The sequence below is a fragment of the Carcharodon carcharias genome, chromosome 3 (assembly GCF_017639515.1).
Source record: "Carcharodon carcharias isolate sCarCar2 chromosome 3, sCarCar2.pri, whole genome shotgun sequence".
NCBI lineage: Eukaryota > Metazoa > Chordata > Chondrichthyes > Lamniformes > Lamnidae > Carcharodon > Carcharodon carcharias.
The window spans coordinates 203,003,585-203,021,559 of NC_054469.1; the positions used below are offsets into that span (position 1 = coordinate 203,003,585).

The window sequence follows — 17,975 nt, forward strand, 5'->3', positions numbered from 1 at the left end:
TGCATGTCAAGACACCCCTTTTAATTGGTGCCAGATTTAAACTACCATCGGGAGAGAGGAAATGCACTTCCTAGAGATAGCTAGGTTTTTGCGTACAGCTTTTCTTCGAGGTCAACAGTAAGCACCTTTGCAAAACCAGAAATTCCTGGAAAAACTCAGCAGGTCTGGCAGCATCGGCGGAGAAGAGCAAAGTTGACGTTTCATGACCCTTCCACAGAACAGTCAGCTCCTTTGCCTTGCCGCTGACCGCGAAATCCGGGCCACAGTGAGCATCTTTCCATGACACTCAGCGACGAGATTTTATTTAATGTTGAAGAAGTTTATTAATGCATAAGCAGCACTTTAAACAGAAGACGGCGTCTTACTACTAATGAGAGTTAACAACACATAGGTCCAAACAAATCGCATCAACGCAGAGCGACTGAGATTATCAAAGACTTTATGGGGACGCATAAAGCATGAAAAGCTTCCATGGCTCCCCTACCCTTTGATGTTTGTCGCCCAGCCATCTCTGCATTCATTTCATTTCTGGTTGTTGCTGTTGAATAAGTCTTAAAGCATCCATTCCCACTACAAATGGTACCAGGTATTTTTTTTTATCAAGCAAAACTGTGTTCACTGTGCAGTGCCATTTCCATGAGGGGTAGGGGAATACTTCAGTTTGAGATCCCATCCAGTTTGCACGCGCCAGCGACAACTCGGCTTCCTTCCATCCATCTATCCACCCCACCCCCGTGTCGGTGCGCCTCGGTTCCTGCTCGGGGGGTTAAAAACACACAAAAACAAAAACAATCCTTACGTTGCCGCTGCTACCGCCGCCATCTTCCTCCGGAGTTCGACGCAGGAAGGAAGCCGCCAGAAATAGGACACCCCCCCAGTCGCCGATTAACTGACACACACACACACATATGATAATCGGCTTGTGTGATTCCGGGCCATCGGCGTTAAACCGGTCCAAACGCGTACAGCTTGGGGGGTTGCTTTATTTCTGAAAACTCGGGTTTAGCCGGAGGTGATATATAAATTCGCAGCTGGACCATTTGCGCTGCTGGGAATGACTTTTGGGGAGGGATAAGAAACGCAAGAGGCCGCAGGGAATGCGGAGAAAGTCGGCGGCCGTGTTGATGTTGATTGACTGTGTTTGGCTGGATGAGTGACCGTTGAAGCCGTTAAACCGCCGTTCTCGCGCTGCTCCCGCCCGCCCCGGTTGCCATGGGTAACCAGCTGGCCGGTATCGCCCCCTCACAGATCCTCTCGGTCGACAGTTACTTCTCCGACATCCATGAGTTCGAGTATGACAAGAGCCTGGGCAGCACCCGCTTCTTCAAGGTGGCCCGGGCCAAGCACCGCGAGGGCCTGGTGGTGGTCAAGGTGTTCGCCGTGCAGGACCCCTCGCTGCCGCTCACCGCCTACAAGCAGGAGTTGGAGGAGCTGCGGCAGCGGCTGCTGGGCGCCCCCAACTGCGTGCCCTTCCAGCGGGCCAGCTTCAGCGAGCGGGCCGCCCTGCTCTTCCGCCAGTACGCCCGCGACAACCTCTACGACCGCATCAGCACCCGGCCCTTCCTCGGCAACACCGAGAAGCGCTGGGTGGCCTTCCAGCTCCTCAACGCCCTCGAGCAGGCCCACCGGGCCGGCGTCCGCCACGGCGACATCAAGACCGAGAACGTCATGGTGACCAGCTGGAACTGGGTGCTACTCACCGACTTCGCCAGCTTCAAGCCCACCTACCTGCCCGAGGACAACCCGGCCGACTTCAATTACTTCTTCGACACCTCCAGGAGGAGGACCTGTTACATTGCCCCCGAGCGCTTTGTGGACGGGACGATGTTCAGCACCGAGCTGGAGGCGGCCAGAGACCCAACCACCCCGCTGGTGGATCTGACTCACAACAACCAGAGGACGAGGGGAGAGCTGAAACCAGCCATGGACATCTTCTCTGCAGGTAACGCTTTCAACTGAACAGAAGCCGATTTTCTTCGAAGCGAATGGTTCTTTACTGAATCCCTCAGTTGTAATTGCCCATGTACTGAGAGAAGCAATGTGGGAATATTGTAATTATAGACTCCTGTGATCACTAAGGTGAGCGATGAGCCATCTCTACACTGGCCTACTCCTCCGTACGACCAGTGGGAAATAAGCACAACCTGGCCAGGCACAGGGGTAAAGCTCTCAACAAATAAGTCACAGCAGTTTGTCCTGTGCACTGTGAACTAAGTTGAGTTAAATAAAACAGCTGAGTTTTTTTTTTGAAAATCTGAAATGGATTTAGAGAAGTGTGAGCATACTATCGACATCTAAAAAGAGAACGGGCCCTTAAGTTTAGACCCTTAGTCAGAATTGGAAGATAGGAAACGACGAAGAATCAGATCGTGCTAATTGTGATCATAAAGAAGGAATTTAGTTCAGTCGCCTGCTGTTAGAACTTTTTTTCCAAGAAAGCTGGAAAGTTCATGATCATGCTTGTGGACAGAATGGAAATGTTTGGCAAAATCGTTACCCACGTAGTGTTTGGGTTCCCCAAGACCTTGCTATGAGTGAGTATTGTAAACTAGATAGAAGTACATGCAACTTGCTATCTCATAAATAGTGTTTGGGAGATTTGAAAATAGTGTGGAAGCGAAAGGACAGACATTGTTTGCAAAGGTGCCAAGAAATAGGCAGTGAATTTAAACTCATCTATCAAATCCTTATGAGGAGCAGAGAATGGTAGATTTTATATTTTCAGCTTCTGTCGAATTTAACCCAGGCCTGGAAGCGTAAGGATAGTGTGCTGTTGTCAAGGAACTAGATTAAATATTTCGACTGCATTGCAGATAGAAACTAGTGAAATTTGTTGACATGTCCACTAGTAGATCTATTATCAGTTAATGTAGTTTTGGTGACCTTGCTTTAGGAGACGTTATTTGTACACTTATAAACAAACGTGAGTAAGTGATCCACTTATTTGCAGTACTAAGAGAATGCATGGCCAGATATTGTTACTGGCGATGAATAAAGTAGTGTCATCAACATCCTCTGTTTTTAGCAGTCGTTAGGACAATGGATAGGGATTTGGGTTCATTTCTAGTGTTTCTTTTCTGATCTGGCCCAGGAGTTATTGCACATAAATGGATTCAATTAAATAACTGAAGCCACGGCAAATCCCCAAGAAGTAACTGTAGCTCTGCAGAGACTCATTTAAACCCGGAGTTCAGTCCTCATTATCTTTTAGAATGAATAGGGTACAATTGGATGTATTATTCACGGCTACATTATTTAATTGTATTTGCAAAGTCTAAAACAATATGATCAAAAAAAGAGCCATGAGGTCTTAGACTTGCAGCAATGCAACATTAATGTAATGTAAACTCTTAAAGTTTAATGTAATCTATAATAGTTTTCAAGGTCACAATAATTGACTGTCAAAGTTAATCCTTCACAATTTATGCAGCATAAATAACAATTTGTGTTCTTCCAAGTCAAGTCTGTATCTAAAAGCACAACCCCTTTTATTATTTAATTGTTATGTCTAATGTTTTCCACTGTGCTTCTTGCCTGGCAGTCTCTGGTTCTTCAGACTTCTAATGTTTAGTTTGTCTTATACCTGTTTAAACTTTCATACAACTTTTCACTCTCCAATGCAGTTTAGAAATTTAGAATAATGTTGTGCCACATACTTCTGTGAACTGTCACAACAGTTGTTGGTGTGTTCAAATATTCACAGATTAGTCTAATAATAAACATGCTGAAAATTTACTATGTACATGTTTGGGATTATATTTACAAAATTCTTTCTTGTCTTCAAATTTCTCCTGTAAGCAACCCAACTTGAATGCATTATCACTATCAATTGGACCCACCAATCAATCCTCAAAGTTGGAATTTCCACTAAAGCTACATGTACACATTTGATTAAAATAACTTGATTTCTGCAAAGTCATTCACTTCTCTGTCAGATTGAAGGTTGATAAAGCAGTTTCCAACTCCAGTAAAAGTTCGTAAATGTGAAACTGGAAAACTCAGTTAGTATGCAGGTACAGCAAGCAATTAGGATGACAATGGAATGTTGGCCTTTATTGCAAGAGGGATGGAGTATAAAATTTGGGAAGTTTTGCGACAGTTGTACAGGGCATTGGTGAGACCTTACCTGGAGTACTGTGTACAGTTGTCATCTCCTTACCTAAGGAGGCACGTACTTGCATTGAAAGCAGTTTGGAGAAGGCTCATTAGGCTGATTCCATGGGTTGTATTTTGAGAAAAGGTTGCGTAGGTTGGGCTTGTACTCTTTGGAGTTTAGAAGAATGAGAGGTGTTCTTATTGAAATATAAGTTTCTGAGCGGGCTTGATAATCTTTTAAATGAAAACCAAATCAACAAAATTGGGATAAATCAGGCACAGCCCCTAATTCAGGTCAGCTGTAAAACCAAGGACAAAGTTTAAAGGAACCTTACAAACTTTAAATCAAAATGTGATTAAAGGGGTCAACAAAACACCCCAGTCCCCGCAATGCCCACCGAGCACGGAAGGCCTCGAGAGTGTCAGCAGACACCGCGTGCTCCCTCTCCAGGGACATCCGGCAGCGAACGTAGCCGCGGAAGAGGGACAAACAATCGGGTGGGACTCCCCTGTCGATCGCCCGCTGCCTGGACCTGTTAATGGCCAACTTTGCCAGGCCCAGGAGCAGGTTCACGAGGAGGTCCTCCTCCTTCCCGACCCCCTTCCGCACCGGGTGCCCATAGATCAGGAGCGTGGGGCTGAAGTGCAAACAAAACATCAATAAAAGGTTTTTCAAGTAACTAAAAAGGGAGTGCAGCCTACAACACCCTATGTATACATGGTCCACGGACTCCACAAGACCGCAAAAAGGGCACGTGTCCTGAGAGTCCGTGAACCTATGCATCCTCTTATTATAGGGGACTGCTGCATGCAACACCCTCCGATAGAAAGGGGGAGGACACCTCCGTAGAGGGCCTCCCATCGGGGGCCTCCGCCGCCGGACGGCAACAAGGCACGCCAGGGCGTGTCCGGGCGACGGACAAGGGCGAGAAAATGGAAGGTGTGCAGCAGCAGTCCGTACAAAAAGCCCCTCTTTGCCGTGCCAAAAGGCACGGAGGGCATGTCCCCGAGGCGGCTCATATTGTGGGGCACCAGCACCCGAGGGAGGGTTCGGGGCTTGGGGCCAATGTGGAATTCTGTCCGAACAGGGGAATGTTCAGACGGAAGACCACCGCGCATCTGGGCCACCTCGACCCAAAATAACGTCGGGTCCGAGCACGACCGTTCTCAGGTCTTGGATGGCATCGGCTGCGACCTGGACACTCACAGACGCGCGTCGCGCCAACTCCTGCGGGAGCATCCAGCCCGGTCCTCCGCCACCCAGCACGTCCCCGATCCTGGTCACCCCTGCAGCCACAGCCCTCCTCTCCGCCAACCACTGAAAAGGACGGAGGGGCGGATTCCTGAGCAGCGGCTCTCTGACGATAGCTGCTACTCCTGACGGGGGAGAGCTGCGTCGCGAGGCGACCACTTTCCAGACTTTGATCAGGTCCTGGTAAAAGATGGGCAACGCCTGCAAGGAACCACTGAGGCCCAGCTGTTCTATAAACAGGAGCTGCACGTCATAATTCAGGCCGTGCCTGAGGGGGCTTGATGGTGCAGATGCTGGGAGGATGTTTCACCTTATGGAAGGGACTAGAACTAGGGTCCACAGTTTTAAAAATGGAGATGAGGAATTTTTTTTCTCAAGAGGGTCGTTAGTTTTTGGAATTCTTTTCCACAGAGAGCAGCGGTGGCTAGGTCATTGAATATATTCAAGGCTGAGTTAGGCAGTTTTAATTGACAAGGGAGTTGAGACTTATCGGGAACAGGCAGGAAAGTGGAGTTAAGGCTACAATCAGATCAGCTATTATCTTAATGAATGGTGGAGCAGGCTTAATGGGCTGGATGACCAACTCCTACTCCTATTTCTTATGATCTTATAAAAGTATATTGAAATAGTCAGTAGGTACCTTTTTAAGACCTATTAGTTTTCATGTATTATCCCTTGTAGTATCAGGCATACCATAACATCGCATCTGTTCTGATGATGCTACCTTCAAAAACAGTTTCTCTGACATGTCCTTCTTCTTCCTTATCCGAGGTTTTCCACCCACGGTCATTGACAGGGCCCTCAACCGTGTCTGGCCCATCTCCCGCGCATCCGCCCTCACGCCTTCTCCTCCCTCCCAGAAACATGATAGGGTCCCCCTTGTCCTCACTTATCACCCTACCAGCCTCCACATTCAAAGGATCATCCTCCGCCATTTCCGCCAACTCCAGCATGATGCCACCACCAAACACATCTTCCCTTCACCCCCCCCCGGCGGCATTCCGTAGGGATCATTCCCTTCGGGATACCCTGAGCCACTCCTCCATCACCCCCTATTCATCAATGCCTACCTATGGCACCTCCCCATGCCCAAGCAAAAGATGCAACACCTGCCCCTTCACTTCTTCTCTCCTCACCGTCCAAGGGCCCAAACACTCCTTTCAAGTGAAGCAGCATTTCACTTGCATTTCCCCCAACTTAGTCTACTGCATTCGTTGCTCCCAATGCGGTCTCCTCCACATTGGAGAGACCAAACGTAAATTGGGTGACTGCTTTGCAGAACAACTGTGGTCTGTCCGCAAGAAAGACCCAAACCTCCCTGTCACTTGCCATTTTAACACTCCACCCTGCTCTCTTGCCCACATGTCTGTCCTTGGCTTGCTGCATTGTTCCAGTGAAGCCCAACGCAAAATGGAGGAACAGCACCTCATCTTCCGACTAGGCACTTGACAGCCTTCCGGACTGAATATTGAATTCAACAACTTTAGATTTTGAACTCCCTCCTCCATCCCCACCTCCTTTCCATTTCTTCCCCCTTCCTTTTGTTTTTTCCAATAATTTATATAGATTTTTCTTTTCCCACCTATTTCCATTATTTTTAAATCTTGTATGCCTTGCTAGTCTTTCCACCCCACCCCCACTAGAGCTGTACTTTGAGTGCCCTACCATCCATTCTTAATTAGCACATTCCTTTAGATAATATCACCATCTTCAACACCTCTTTGTTCCTTTGTCTGTGACATCTTTTGATTATCTGCTCCTATCACTTCTTGCTTGTCCCTACAACCACACCCACCCCCCCGCCCCCCACCTTAAACCAGCTTATATTTCACCCCTCTCCTAATATTCACTCAGTTCTGTCGAAGGTTCATAAGGACTTGAAACATCAACTCTTTTCTTCTCCGCAGATGCTTCCATACCTGCTGAGTTTTTCCAGGTAATTCTGTGTTTGTATACTATAACATTAAATAGTTACAAATAATTGTAAAATTAAGAATTTGCTTCTACCATTACATACCTTTTGTGGAATTTTTTTAAGACGCTAAATGATTTATGGGGAAATTGGATTGGGATGTCACTTAGCCCAATATTGTTTAAAAGCTGATTTAAGGCGTTGTATCCCAGTTAATCAGGAACCCATAGCTAATGACTATACCTCTGATTGTTAATTTCTCTTTTGCAGGCTAATGGATTAATTGACCTGGAGTTTCTGGTGGAAATTGGCCACATCACAAAAAAAGTGGAATTTTAAGTGCAAATTACATCCTGCACAAATTGAGTTTGATTTGTTTTATCATGCTTGTTTAATAATATTCCACTAGAAACTGGCATAGCCCACAAAATTGACCACACACCCCAGATTGAGTTATCACCATTGTGGGCTTTCAAGGAGGCTGTTAAAATTAAGCTGGTTCTTTTGGATAGTAGTACACTAATTAGCAAGTTTTAAAACCATAGGCAATGTTTTTTTTAAATCACAAAGAAACTGATTACTGTACATCACTATAACTAATAAATTATTATGTGTAGTTTTTTAGAAGTTATTTTCGGTTGCTTAAAATCTGGTTATTCACAGGCAATGATTAAACCTATTTTCAGCTGCATTAATCAACTGCATCATGTTACCAATCTAAAATAAAATCCTTAATATATTTAAGGCCACAAAATTAAAAATCAAATGCTGCTTGATTGTGCTATATCAAGGTGGATTTTACTTTTGCTGTTATGCAAATTAGTTTGTGCAAAAACTTGAGGGCAAGAAACCACTTTCCAAAACTGATGCAGTTTTTTCCCAGTAGCCGATTGTGCCTAAAGCACAACCTCTGCCCCATTAACTTGAAACTACTTTCCTAGATGTTACACGTGTTAATTACTTAAGCAAAAACACAAATAGGATACAAAACAGAAGTGTATAGACTGGCCACAGACTATTAATCCTAGTTTTTATAGTTAAAAAATGGACCATCATTCATTAGTGCAGCAACTTACTCTTTTTATATTTGTTAATGCAGATTTTAGTTGACAAATAGTATTTGAAAACATTTTGACATGTGGCATGTATGACAAAGTTCCAAATTGCATTAATTTATTACAACTTGTCTAACTGCGAAGGAGGTTTCTTTGGGAGGGAAATTGCTGCCATTAAATATTCCATTAGACCACACATTTTAAGATTAACTGCCGTGTATTTTTCAGCTGATGGAATAAGTTTGATTGCATAAAATGAATTTCTTTGTAACTGACATGCACAAAGAATCAAAGTTTTAGGAAGCAGCTTTGTTATGCTGTTTAGTAGTTAGAAAATAATTTTCTACAGTTGATGCACAGTATATGTCTGTAATACAAGTATTTGTGTGTATTTTATATATTTTTGTGATATATACAATATATAACGTAACTAGAACTTGTTTTTAATCACCCTGTGTAGGGTGTGTTATTGCAGAGCTGTTCACAGAGGGAGTGCCTATGTTTGATCTATCCCAATTACTGGCTTACAGAAATGGACATTTCTCCCATGAGCAGGTGCTGAACAAGATTGAGGACTTAAACATAAGAGGCCTGGTAAGCATAGACAAGCAACATAAAATGCTTATTATAATACTTTCGGCAATGATATGCTGGAGTAAATGTAAAATATACAGCTTTTGAAACCATTTTGAAATATACTCAAGTATATTGAGTTATGAGGAAGGGGTCATAACATCTCAGAAATATGTGCATAGAGCTTGTAACGTTATTGCTAGACCTCACCACAAAATATCATACTGCACTCAGCCGTTATACACATTATGTGCTATAGTTTATGAAACAGGGAACCTGTTAATTGAGGGTAGTGGAATGTTTGGCCATAAAGTTGTAATATGCTAACTAAATTAGCATATGTTAGTGTACTGAAGTATGTTGTTCCATCGGTGGCATTGTATTTGGGGTAAAAATTGTACCATCTTGCAATAATCATGTTCTATAATATAAGAAAATAAGCAATGCCAATTGTAAGATACATGCAGTGGTGCATTCCATTGCAAGTGCTCTTGGTGAGTATTTTTTATTGCTCAGAAACATCCACATCCTGAAATTTATAGCCTATCTAGTTGCCCTAAGAACTAAGTGGTTTTCTTTTTTGCTTCAAATGGCATGAAGAGTCAGTCTGAGTAAGAGTGAGTGACAGGTTTCTTTCCCTGCATGAACCAGTTGGCTTTATATGCTCTTTGGTTGTTTTTCTGGAGCTAACCCTTAAATAATCAAATTTATTGAATCTACTTTTACAGTATGTCACGGTGTGATTTGAGCTTTCAAATTATAGGCTGAGTGTAGTACAATAATCATTATATTACTGTAACCACTGTTAGGTTTCCATTGATAATGTAACCATATGAACCCTCGATTATTTTACACTATTTGAACTTCCTTTTTCTACTTTGAACCACTTCGGCCTCGAAGGTGGTAACTTGTTGATTTACAATTCCATAGGCCACGCATCCCTCCTTGCACAGTGGCCATTCTTTACATGCGAGCGTGGTTAGCACATGTTAACAGTCTATTTGAGCGTGGAGTGCATTATAAATGAGCTCCATCCTTTTCTCATACTTGCATTCATGCTGTTTCCAGGACAACTACTAGACAGTGATCATAGAGCGAAGGCCGTGGCCTATTTATTTACTTATTTTCCCCCTCCCATTTCTTAGTACAAGGGGTTGAGGCTGATTCCAGTGCCTGAAATCAAGTACTGACTGTGAAATGAATTTAGAATCTTCAGGTATGTGTGGCTTAGTGCAATAGTTGGCAGTGCCTTTACCCAGAGAACCATTGCAGGAATTCATTTGTACTTCCTGGATTATTGATCTGACAATCCTTTGACCGTTGCATCTAAGCACCATCTTTGCTTGAAAAGCCAAGCAGTTACATACCAAGTAAGTATTCAAAATGTAATAACTAATTTAAATATCTATGGAGCACAATGAAGCTGATCATCACAGTTTTTCTAAGTTATTGATGATCATTTTTAGTGCTACCCTGTCCCATGGGTATCATAAAAGCACTTCCTATAATTAGAGTTAGTTTAGCTGGGTCTGTTATGCTTAAGCAGTAGCTAGTCATTCGTAGATCTTTTATCTTTTTTTCAAAGATAGGATCATTGATCTTCTTGCATTGCAGGTCAGTCAGATGATTCAGCGTGACCCAGATGCACGTTTAGCAGCAGAAGAATATCTTAAACAACAGAGGGGAAGAGCTTTCCCAGAACTGTTTTATACTTTTCTGCAGCCATACATGGCACAGTTTGCAAAAGAGACTTTCCAGTCTGCTGATGAACGCATCCTGGTTATACGGAAAGATCTAGAAAATATTCTGCAAAATGTTTGTGGAGAGGACCAGACTGAGAAAAATGATGGAGAAACCAAAGAGCATGGTTTGGTTATTTTAGTGTCGGTTATCACTTCTTGCTTGCAGACACTCAAGTACTGTGATTCTAAACTAGCAGCTTTGGAACTGATTCTCCATTTGGCACCCAGACTAAGTGGCGAGATTCTGCTTGATCGTATAACACCTTATCTCTTGCATTTTGCCAATGACCTCATACCTAGGGTACGAGCTGAAGCAGTCAGGACACTGACAAAAGTCTTGGCTCTTGTCAAAGAGGTACCGCGCAATGATGTCAATATTTACCCTGAATACATTTTACCAGGTATTGCCCACTTAGCTCAGGATGAAGCAACTCTTGTCAGATTGGCATATGCAGGTAAGGATTGTTGTCTGAAAATTTCAACTGTGTTCTATAGTGGGTTCTAAGTATGCACTAGTTGCAGATGATATGTGTCCAGTGGACTAGCTTCATCTAATACAAATTTTAAAATCCCTTAAATTAGGGAAAAGTACATTTGAGAAACTAAACAGAAGTGACATGTTTTATGTCGTCATTCATGAGTTATGAATCTGGTCAGCCTCAGTTATGAAAATGATTCATTTCACATTGCTGTCTACAACATCTTGTCTACTATAACAAAACTTAAGAAACATTAAATATGCCAATATATTGGTGTTCCTAAAATAATAAGTTTGACATAGAAAATGGTTCAATTAACTTTTTTTTATATATTGCTGATAGGAGAGACATGTTGCCTAAGTTTTTCATCTTGCACTCAGTAAGACAAATGCAACCATGCCAAATTTCAAACGATCACTGCAAGTTTAAAGTACAGGAAAAAAGAGCACTGGTTAGCGAGTCAACTCTGATTGGCTGAGGTGTTACCATAGAGAAAGCAGTGAGGAGCTATATGCTCCCCAAGCTCCCAGGTAATTCAAAAAAGGCACGACTTTAATGTATTCCTTTTGTCTGCAGAAAGTATGTCACTTTGAGCAAGTTTAAAGTGAGTCATGTTGTGAGCGCTTAACTGTGCTCCTCTCCACAGATGCTGCCAGACCTGCTGAGTTTTTCCAGGTATTTTTGTTTTGGATTTCCAGCATCTGCAATTTTTTGCTTTTATCACGTTGTGAGCTCAACTGATAATTTTAAATTGGTTGTTAGTGTGGCTATTAGCATACTCAGGATTGTATAGACCATACTCCACTAGCATATGCATGCAAAACCCAAAATAAAATACTGTTAGATGTGATTCGGTGAAGAGGAAGCACTTGCTGATCATTTCTAAGTGCGCAGATCTTGTCTTGTAGCGATTGTAAAATCTTCCTGGTGCTTTTTTAATGAGTAAATTACATTGCTGTTCACATCTTTAGTCTGTTGCATAGTGCAGGGCTGTGCAAGCGTGAAGGCCTTAATTTTTGTGTTCCTTGTACCCAAGTGTCTCTTTGAACATCAATACTTAGAAGTTTCACCCTTTTTAAAAAAAAAATTCTACTTTTCTATTCCTATGACCAAAGTGAATAACCTCATCCTTCCCAAATTATACTCCATCTGCCACCATGTTGTCCACTCATTTAAGCCATCTATATCTCTGCAGTCTCTTTCTGTCCTCACAGCTTGCATTCCCACCTAGCTTTGTCTTGTTAGCAAACTCATTTCGTAACTCTGTCTCTTTGCCTAAGTCATTGACATAGATTGTAAATGGCTGAGGCCCCACACTGATCTTTGTGGCACTCCAATACTCACAGCTTGCCAACTTGAAAATGCCCCATTTATTCTGACTCTCTGTTTCCTGCCTGTTAACCAATCCTTCATCCATGCTAACGTATTCCCCCCCCCCCATTACATAAGCCCTTTCTTGTGTAGTAGCCTTTTATGTGGCACCTTTTTGAATGCCTTTTAGAAATCCAAGTATACTGCATCTACTGGTTCCCCTTTACGAGTTACATCCTCAAAAACCTCTAATCAATTAGTCAAACAGGATTTCACTTCCATAAAACCATTTTGACTTATTCTAATTGTACTAAGCTTCGCTAAGTGCATTGTTAAGAATTCCTTAATGATAGATTCCAGAACTTCCCTAATGACTGAGGTCAGGCTAACTGGCCTGTAGTTCCCTGCTTTCTGTGCCGCCGGCCCCCCCCCACCCCCACCCCCCACTTTCTTGAATAGGGATGTTACATTTTCTAACTTTCAATCTGCTGGAACCATTCTAGAATCTAGGAAATTTTGGAAGATCATAGTTAGTGCATCCATTATCTCTGCAGTTGTCTCTTTTAGAACGCTAGGATGTAGACCATCAGGCCCTTGGGGGTTTGTTGGATTTTAGTTTCTTGAACTTGTCCAGTATTTTTTCTCTGATATTAATTACCCCAATTTACTCTTATTTGCCCCTAAATTTCCCTTTATTTCTGGTATGTAACTTGTTTCTTCTACTGCGAAGACTGAACAAATATTTTGTATCTATGCCTGCCACTTCAACATTCCCCATGATAATTTCTCCTGTCTCTTTTAAGGGACCAATGTTTACTTTAGCTACTCTCTTTTTATTTATCTGTAAAAGTTCTTACAATCTATTTTAACTTTTTGGCAACCCTTTGCTGGTTTCTAAAACACTTCCAATTACACTATTCTTTGGAACATTATAAACCTCTTCTTTTAGTCCAATACTATCCTTAACCTCCTTAGTAAACCAAGTCTGGATCTTTCTCACTGAGATTTTGTTTTTCAAAGTAAAGTATTTTTGGTGAACGTTTTAAATTTATTTCTTTGAACGTTGCCCATTTTTTATTTATTGCCATACCTTTTCCTCTATTTACCCAATCAATCTTATCCAGATCTTCCTTCATTTATATGCAGTTGGCTTTGTTTAAGTTGAAGATTCTTGTTTGCGATTGGCGTATGTTGTTTTCAAACACAATGTGGAATTCAATTGTATTATGATCACTCCTTCCCAGAAGATCTTTTATTGTGACATTAGTAACTAACCCTGCCTTGATGCACAATACTAGATCTAAAATAGCTTTATCCCCAGTTGGTTCCATAACATATTGCTCCAGCAAACTGTCACAAAAACATTCTACAATTATTTCATATTACCTATGCCAATTTGATTGGTTCACTCTACATGGAAGTACCCCACAACATTGCCTTTGTTAGAAGCTCCAATAATTTATTGTTTAGTGCTCTGACCCACATATAACTACTGTTTGAGGGCCTATTAACTACCCACACCAGCACTTTTTGATCCGTGCTATTCCTAATCTCCACCCATACTGATTCTACTTCCAATTTTCTGAGCCAAGATCCTTTTTCACTAACGTCCTTAAGCTATACTTCATTATCAAAGCTACCCCTACCCCCTTTTCCGTTCTGCCTGTCTTTTCGATTTATTGTTTATCCTAGAATATTTATTTCCCAACCTTGGTCACTGTCTTTTTGTAATGGCAATTAGATTAAAACTATTTTAACTCTTTGTGCCAGTAGTTCATCTGATATTATTGTGAATGCTTTGTGCCTTCAGATAAAGTGACTTTAATTTTATTTTTTAATTACTATCCGGTGCACTACTACCATGAAGCACTCTGTCCCATTTATCATGTCATTACCCACATTTGTATGCTTTTCAATTGCTTCAACTTTAATCATTGGATTTCTAAATCTCCCTTCATCTGAATCCTCTGTTACTTTAGAGCTATTTTTCCCTACTCTGACCATATTTACTGTTCACTCTTATATTTATATGCTCTGTCCCTTCCTGTCACACTTTGGCTATTATTACTATTATATTATTATTACTATTATATTGTTACCCCGCACTATTGCCTCCAAACCCCAATCCTCAATCTCCTAGAAGCCCTATTTCCACTGAATAATGGGGCCTTAACCATGCTCTCCTGCTACATTCCTACTCTTGACCTCTGGCCATCAGGCAGAAGTCAGTGCAGAGTTAAATGAGGTCCTGCCATTAAAATTGGGCATGTCTCCACTTCCCTGACCATACCAGGTTCACCACCTCCCACCAGGCTCCCTGCGCTTTTTCCACCTCCCTGTTGATATCGAGGCCTAAATCTTGACACTGAAATGAGGCATCGTTAAACGTTGGAATATTGAACTGTGGTATATGAGTGAAACTGTTGGAACGTCTTAAAGATACATCACTGCTCCCAATATAAATGAAGGTTATTCAGTTTTTGACTTAATCAGGAAAACAGTTCGCTCAATTCAGGTACAACACACTCCATTATTTTCAGTTCTCCCTTGGTACGGTATCACGTCACAGTAGACTGGTATTTGAATTTTATAATCTTTAGTATTTGTTCCAAATGGGCAAAACACTAACTGTAATAGTACAGGAAACATAACATTTGTTTAAGTGAAAGTTAATTGCTGAATTGTCTTTCGCTAATTCATGTTATTGTGTTTGAACAGAAAACATAGCACTTTTGGCTGAGACTGCCCTCCGTTTTTTAGAAATAGTCCAATTAAATAATTTGAATGTGGAAAGTGAGTTAAATGGTGAAGAAATAGAGGAAATGCTACACCCCAATGAAAACTATGACTCGGGTAATTCTTTTGCATTAAAAGTTATAATTTTTTTTGTTCTCTGCAACTTAAGATGCAATTGTTGAAATATTTTGCTTATCTTCTAGAAGCCTACAGTTGAATGCTAGTACTGAACTGAATCCTATGTTTGTAGAATTGCAAGCTCTCCATGAGATGGTTCAGCAAAAAGTGGTGACGCTGTTGAGTGACCCAGAAAATATAGTGAAACAGACTTTAATGGAGAATGGTATAACTCGGCTTTGTGTGTTCTTTGGACGTCAAAAAGCTAATGATGTTCTCCTGTCGCACATGATCACCTTTTTGAATGATAAAAATGATTGGCACCTTCGAGGTGCTTTCTTTGATAGTATTGTTGGTAAGTACAGTACCTCTTTATGGCAGTATGAGACTACTATTGTACTGCAGGTACACCCAATCAAAATAATGCTCTAAAATTAAAATAATGGATATCTGTTGAAAATTTATTTTGAAACTTTCTTACTGTATATATTTGCCTATATAAAAGAATCATACTAACCTTCCATATTATTTTTAATAAAAGGAAATCAATTTATTACTGGCCCTTTAATAAAAACGTAACTATTTTGTATAATGTTTCAATTAAATAATAGGAGTTAATTTTGTGATATTGATATTGAATTTATGTATAGAGTAATTGTCTGTCTTCTGAAAAACATATTTGAAATTCATGAGATACTTATGCTGAAATGCAGCATATTTCTGTTTGTAGATGCCTAAAGTGTTGACAATTCCCTGGTCCAATTGCATTTTACTGTTCTGATTCTTATGTTTAAGCCAGATAAGTAACAAACACAAGCTAACACGACTTTCTTACCTTCCTTTTCCCATTCCATCGGGTGTCATTCTCCAGATTTGTTCAGTTATGGTTGCCTTTACCCTTCTTGTGAAATTCTACCCATTATGTCTGGTGCTTTGATCAGTCTGAGGTGTTCCAAGCCTACTTTATCTCTTTTAATGTCTATTAAAACTTGCAAGAACAAAAAAAAAATCATCAGAATGCTGCCATTGGTCCTTTTGCTAAGAGTGACTTGCAGCTTCTGTGGATTCTACTTTCCATGCCTCCTCTGTTGTATTGCTACAGCTGTGCATCCTTTTCTCGTCAAACTGTAACCTTGATCATGGATGGACAGCTGAGACCTGTTGCTTGCAATTCCTCTGCCTGGATTCCACCCCCTGGATCTAGTGCTGGGATTGAGGTGAGCCAAATGGACCATGTGTCTGTGGGAGAACACTTGGGTGAGAATGATCATTGTACCATAAAGTTTAGATTTGTAATGGAGCAGAGCAAGGAACAATCTAAAGTGGAACTCCTAAATTGGAAAAGTGCTACTTCAGTGGGATGAGAGGGAATCTAGCCACATTAAAATGTAACCAAAGATTGACAGGAAAACCTGTAACCGATCGTGGGTGATCTGTAAGAAGGAGATGTTTCAAATACAGGCTAGGTACATTTCAAAAAGAGGAAAAGACAGGAAAACCAAAGCAAGGCATCCTGTATGATGTAGATAATGCATGTGATGAAACACAAAAAGAAGGTGCATGATGAATATCAGGTGAATTCCTCAAATGAGAAGTCGGCCAAATAAATAAGCTGAGAGTGGAAGTGATGAGAGAAATAAGACTAATAAAGAGCGAGAGAGTATGAGAATGAAATGGCACTGAACATAAAATGGAATTCAAAGATCTTCTATTGGCTTGTGAATGGTAGGTGGATAGTAAGAGGCAGGGTGGATCCTATTAGGGGCAAAGAGGGTGATATATGCTTAGAGGCACAGGGTGAAACTAGGATACTTAAACAAATCCTTTCTATCTGTGTTCACTAAGGAAAGTTATACTGCCAAAATACAGGTAGAGGTGAAGATGGTAGAGGTAATGGATGGATTGAAAATTGATAGGATGTACTGGAAAGGCTGGGTATGTTTAGAGTGGATAAGGTGCTTGGACTGGATGGCTTGCATCCCCCAGAATGCTAAAGGAAGTGGAGATGGTGCAAGGGCTTGCCATAATCTTCCAATCCTCTGGATATGAAGGAAATGCCAGTTTGGAAAATGGCAAATGTGTGACCCTTATTCAAGAGAGCGTGTTAGGATATTTGTGGTAACTGTAAGCTAACAGTTTAATATCAGTGGTGGGTAAAGTTTTTGAAACAATAATCAGGGAAAAATAATTAGTAGGCAGTAAGGTAGATTTGATTTAATCAAAGATTTGGAAAAAGCAGATTATACTTGGTTAATCTAATTGAGTTTTTTGATGATGTAACAGAGAAGGTGGATGAAGGGAATGCACTTAACGTTTTCTACGTGGATTGTAAGAAAACGTTATCTGCATGGACCTTCAAGAGAGTACTTTGCAAAGCGCTTTGGATCTTGGTCTTCATAAATAGAGGTGTTGAGTACAAAAAGAGGGGAAGTTAGGCTGAACTTTTATAAAGCTCCGGTTAGACCACAAGAATATTTCGACAGTGCTGGTCACCACACTTAAGGAAGGACACGAGGGTCCTTGGAGACGGTGCAGATGAGATTTACCAGAATGGCTTAAGTGATGAGGGATTTTTGCTACAAGGTTAGGTTCGAGAACCTGGGCTTGTTCCCTTTGGACTAAAGGAGATTATGGGAATATTTTATGGGGGTGCACAAGATCATGACAGGTTTGGATAAGGTTGACAGAGAAAAGCTTTTCCAT

At 41.4% G+C, this 17,975-nt stretch overlaps 2 protein-coding genes across 8 annotated transcripts in view; one reads left to right on the forward strand and one right to left on the reverse strand.

The window, feature by feature from the left end:
* si:dkey-118j18.2 overlaps nucleotides 1–1,868 on the reverse strand; it is a 71,864-nt gene extending 69,996 nt beyond the window's left edge. For 4 of the 7 annotated variants that reach the window (XM_041185042.1, XM_041185045.1, XM_041185043.1 and 1 more), the window contains exon 1: nucleotides 800–906. The gene's annotated coding sequence lies outside the window, so the exon portion shown is untranslated. Of the gene's footprint in view, nucleotides 1–799; nucleotides 907–1,728 lie in introns of those variants that run through there. The other 3 variants (XM_041185047.1, XM_041185048.1, XM_041185046.1) reach the window with 1 other exon arrangement.
* Nucleotides 946–17,975, forward strand: part of pik3r4 (phosphoinositide-3-kinase, regulatory subunit 4) — an 80,838-nt gene continuing 63,808 nt past the window's right edge. The window contains exons 1-5 of the mRNA XM_041185041.1: nucleotides 946–1,942; nucleotides 8,775–8,908; nucleotides 10,502–11,084; nucleotides 15,138–15,272; nucleotides 15,406–15,627. Coding sequence (XP_041040975.1) covers nucleotides 1,213–1,942; nucleotides 8,775–8,908; nucleotides 10,502–11,084; nucleotides 15,138–15,272; nucleotides 15,406–15,627 — 1,804 coding nt within the window. The 5' untranslated portion in view covers nucleotides 946–1,212. The remainder of the gene's footprint in view (nucleotides 1,943–8,774; nucleotides 8,909–10,501; nucleotides 11,085–15,137; nucleotides 15,273–15,405; nucleotides 15,628–17,975) is intronic.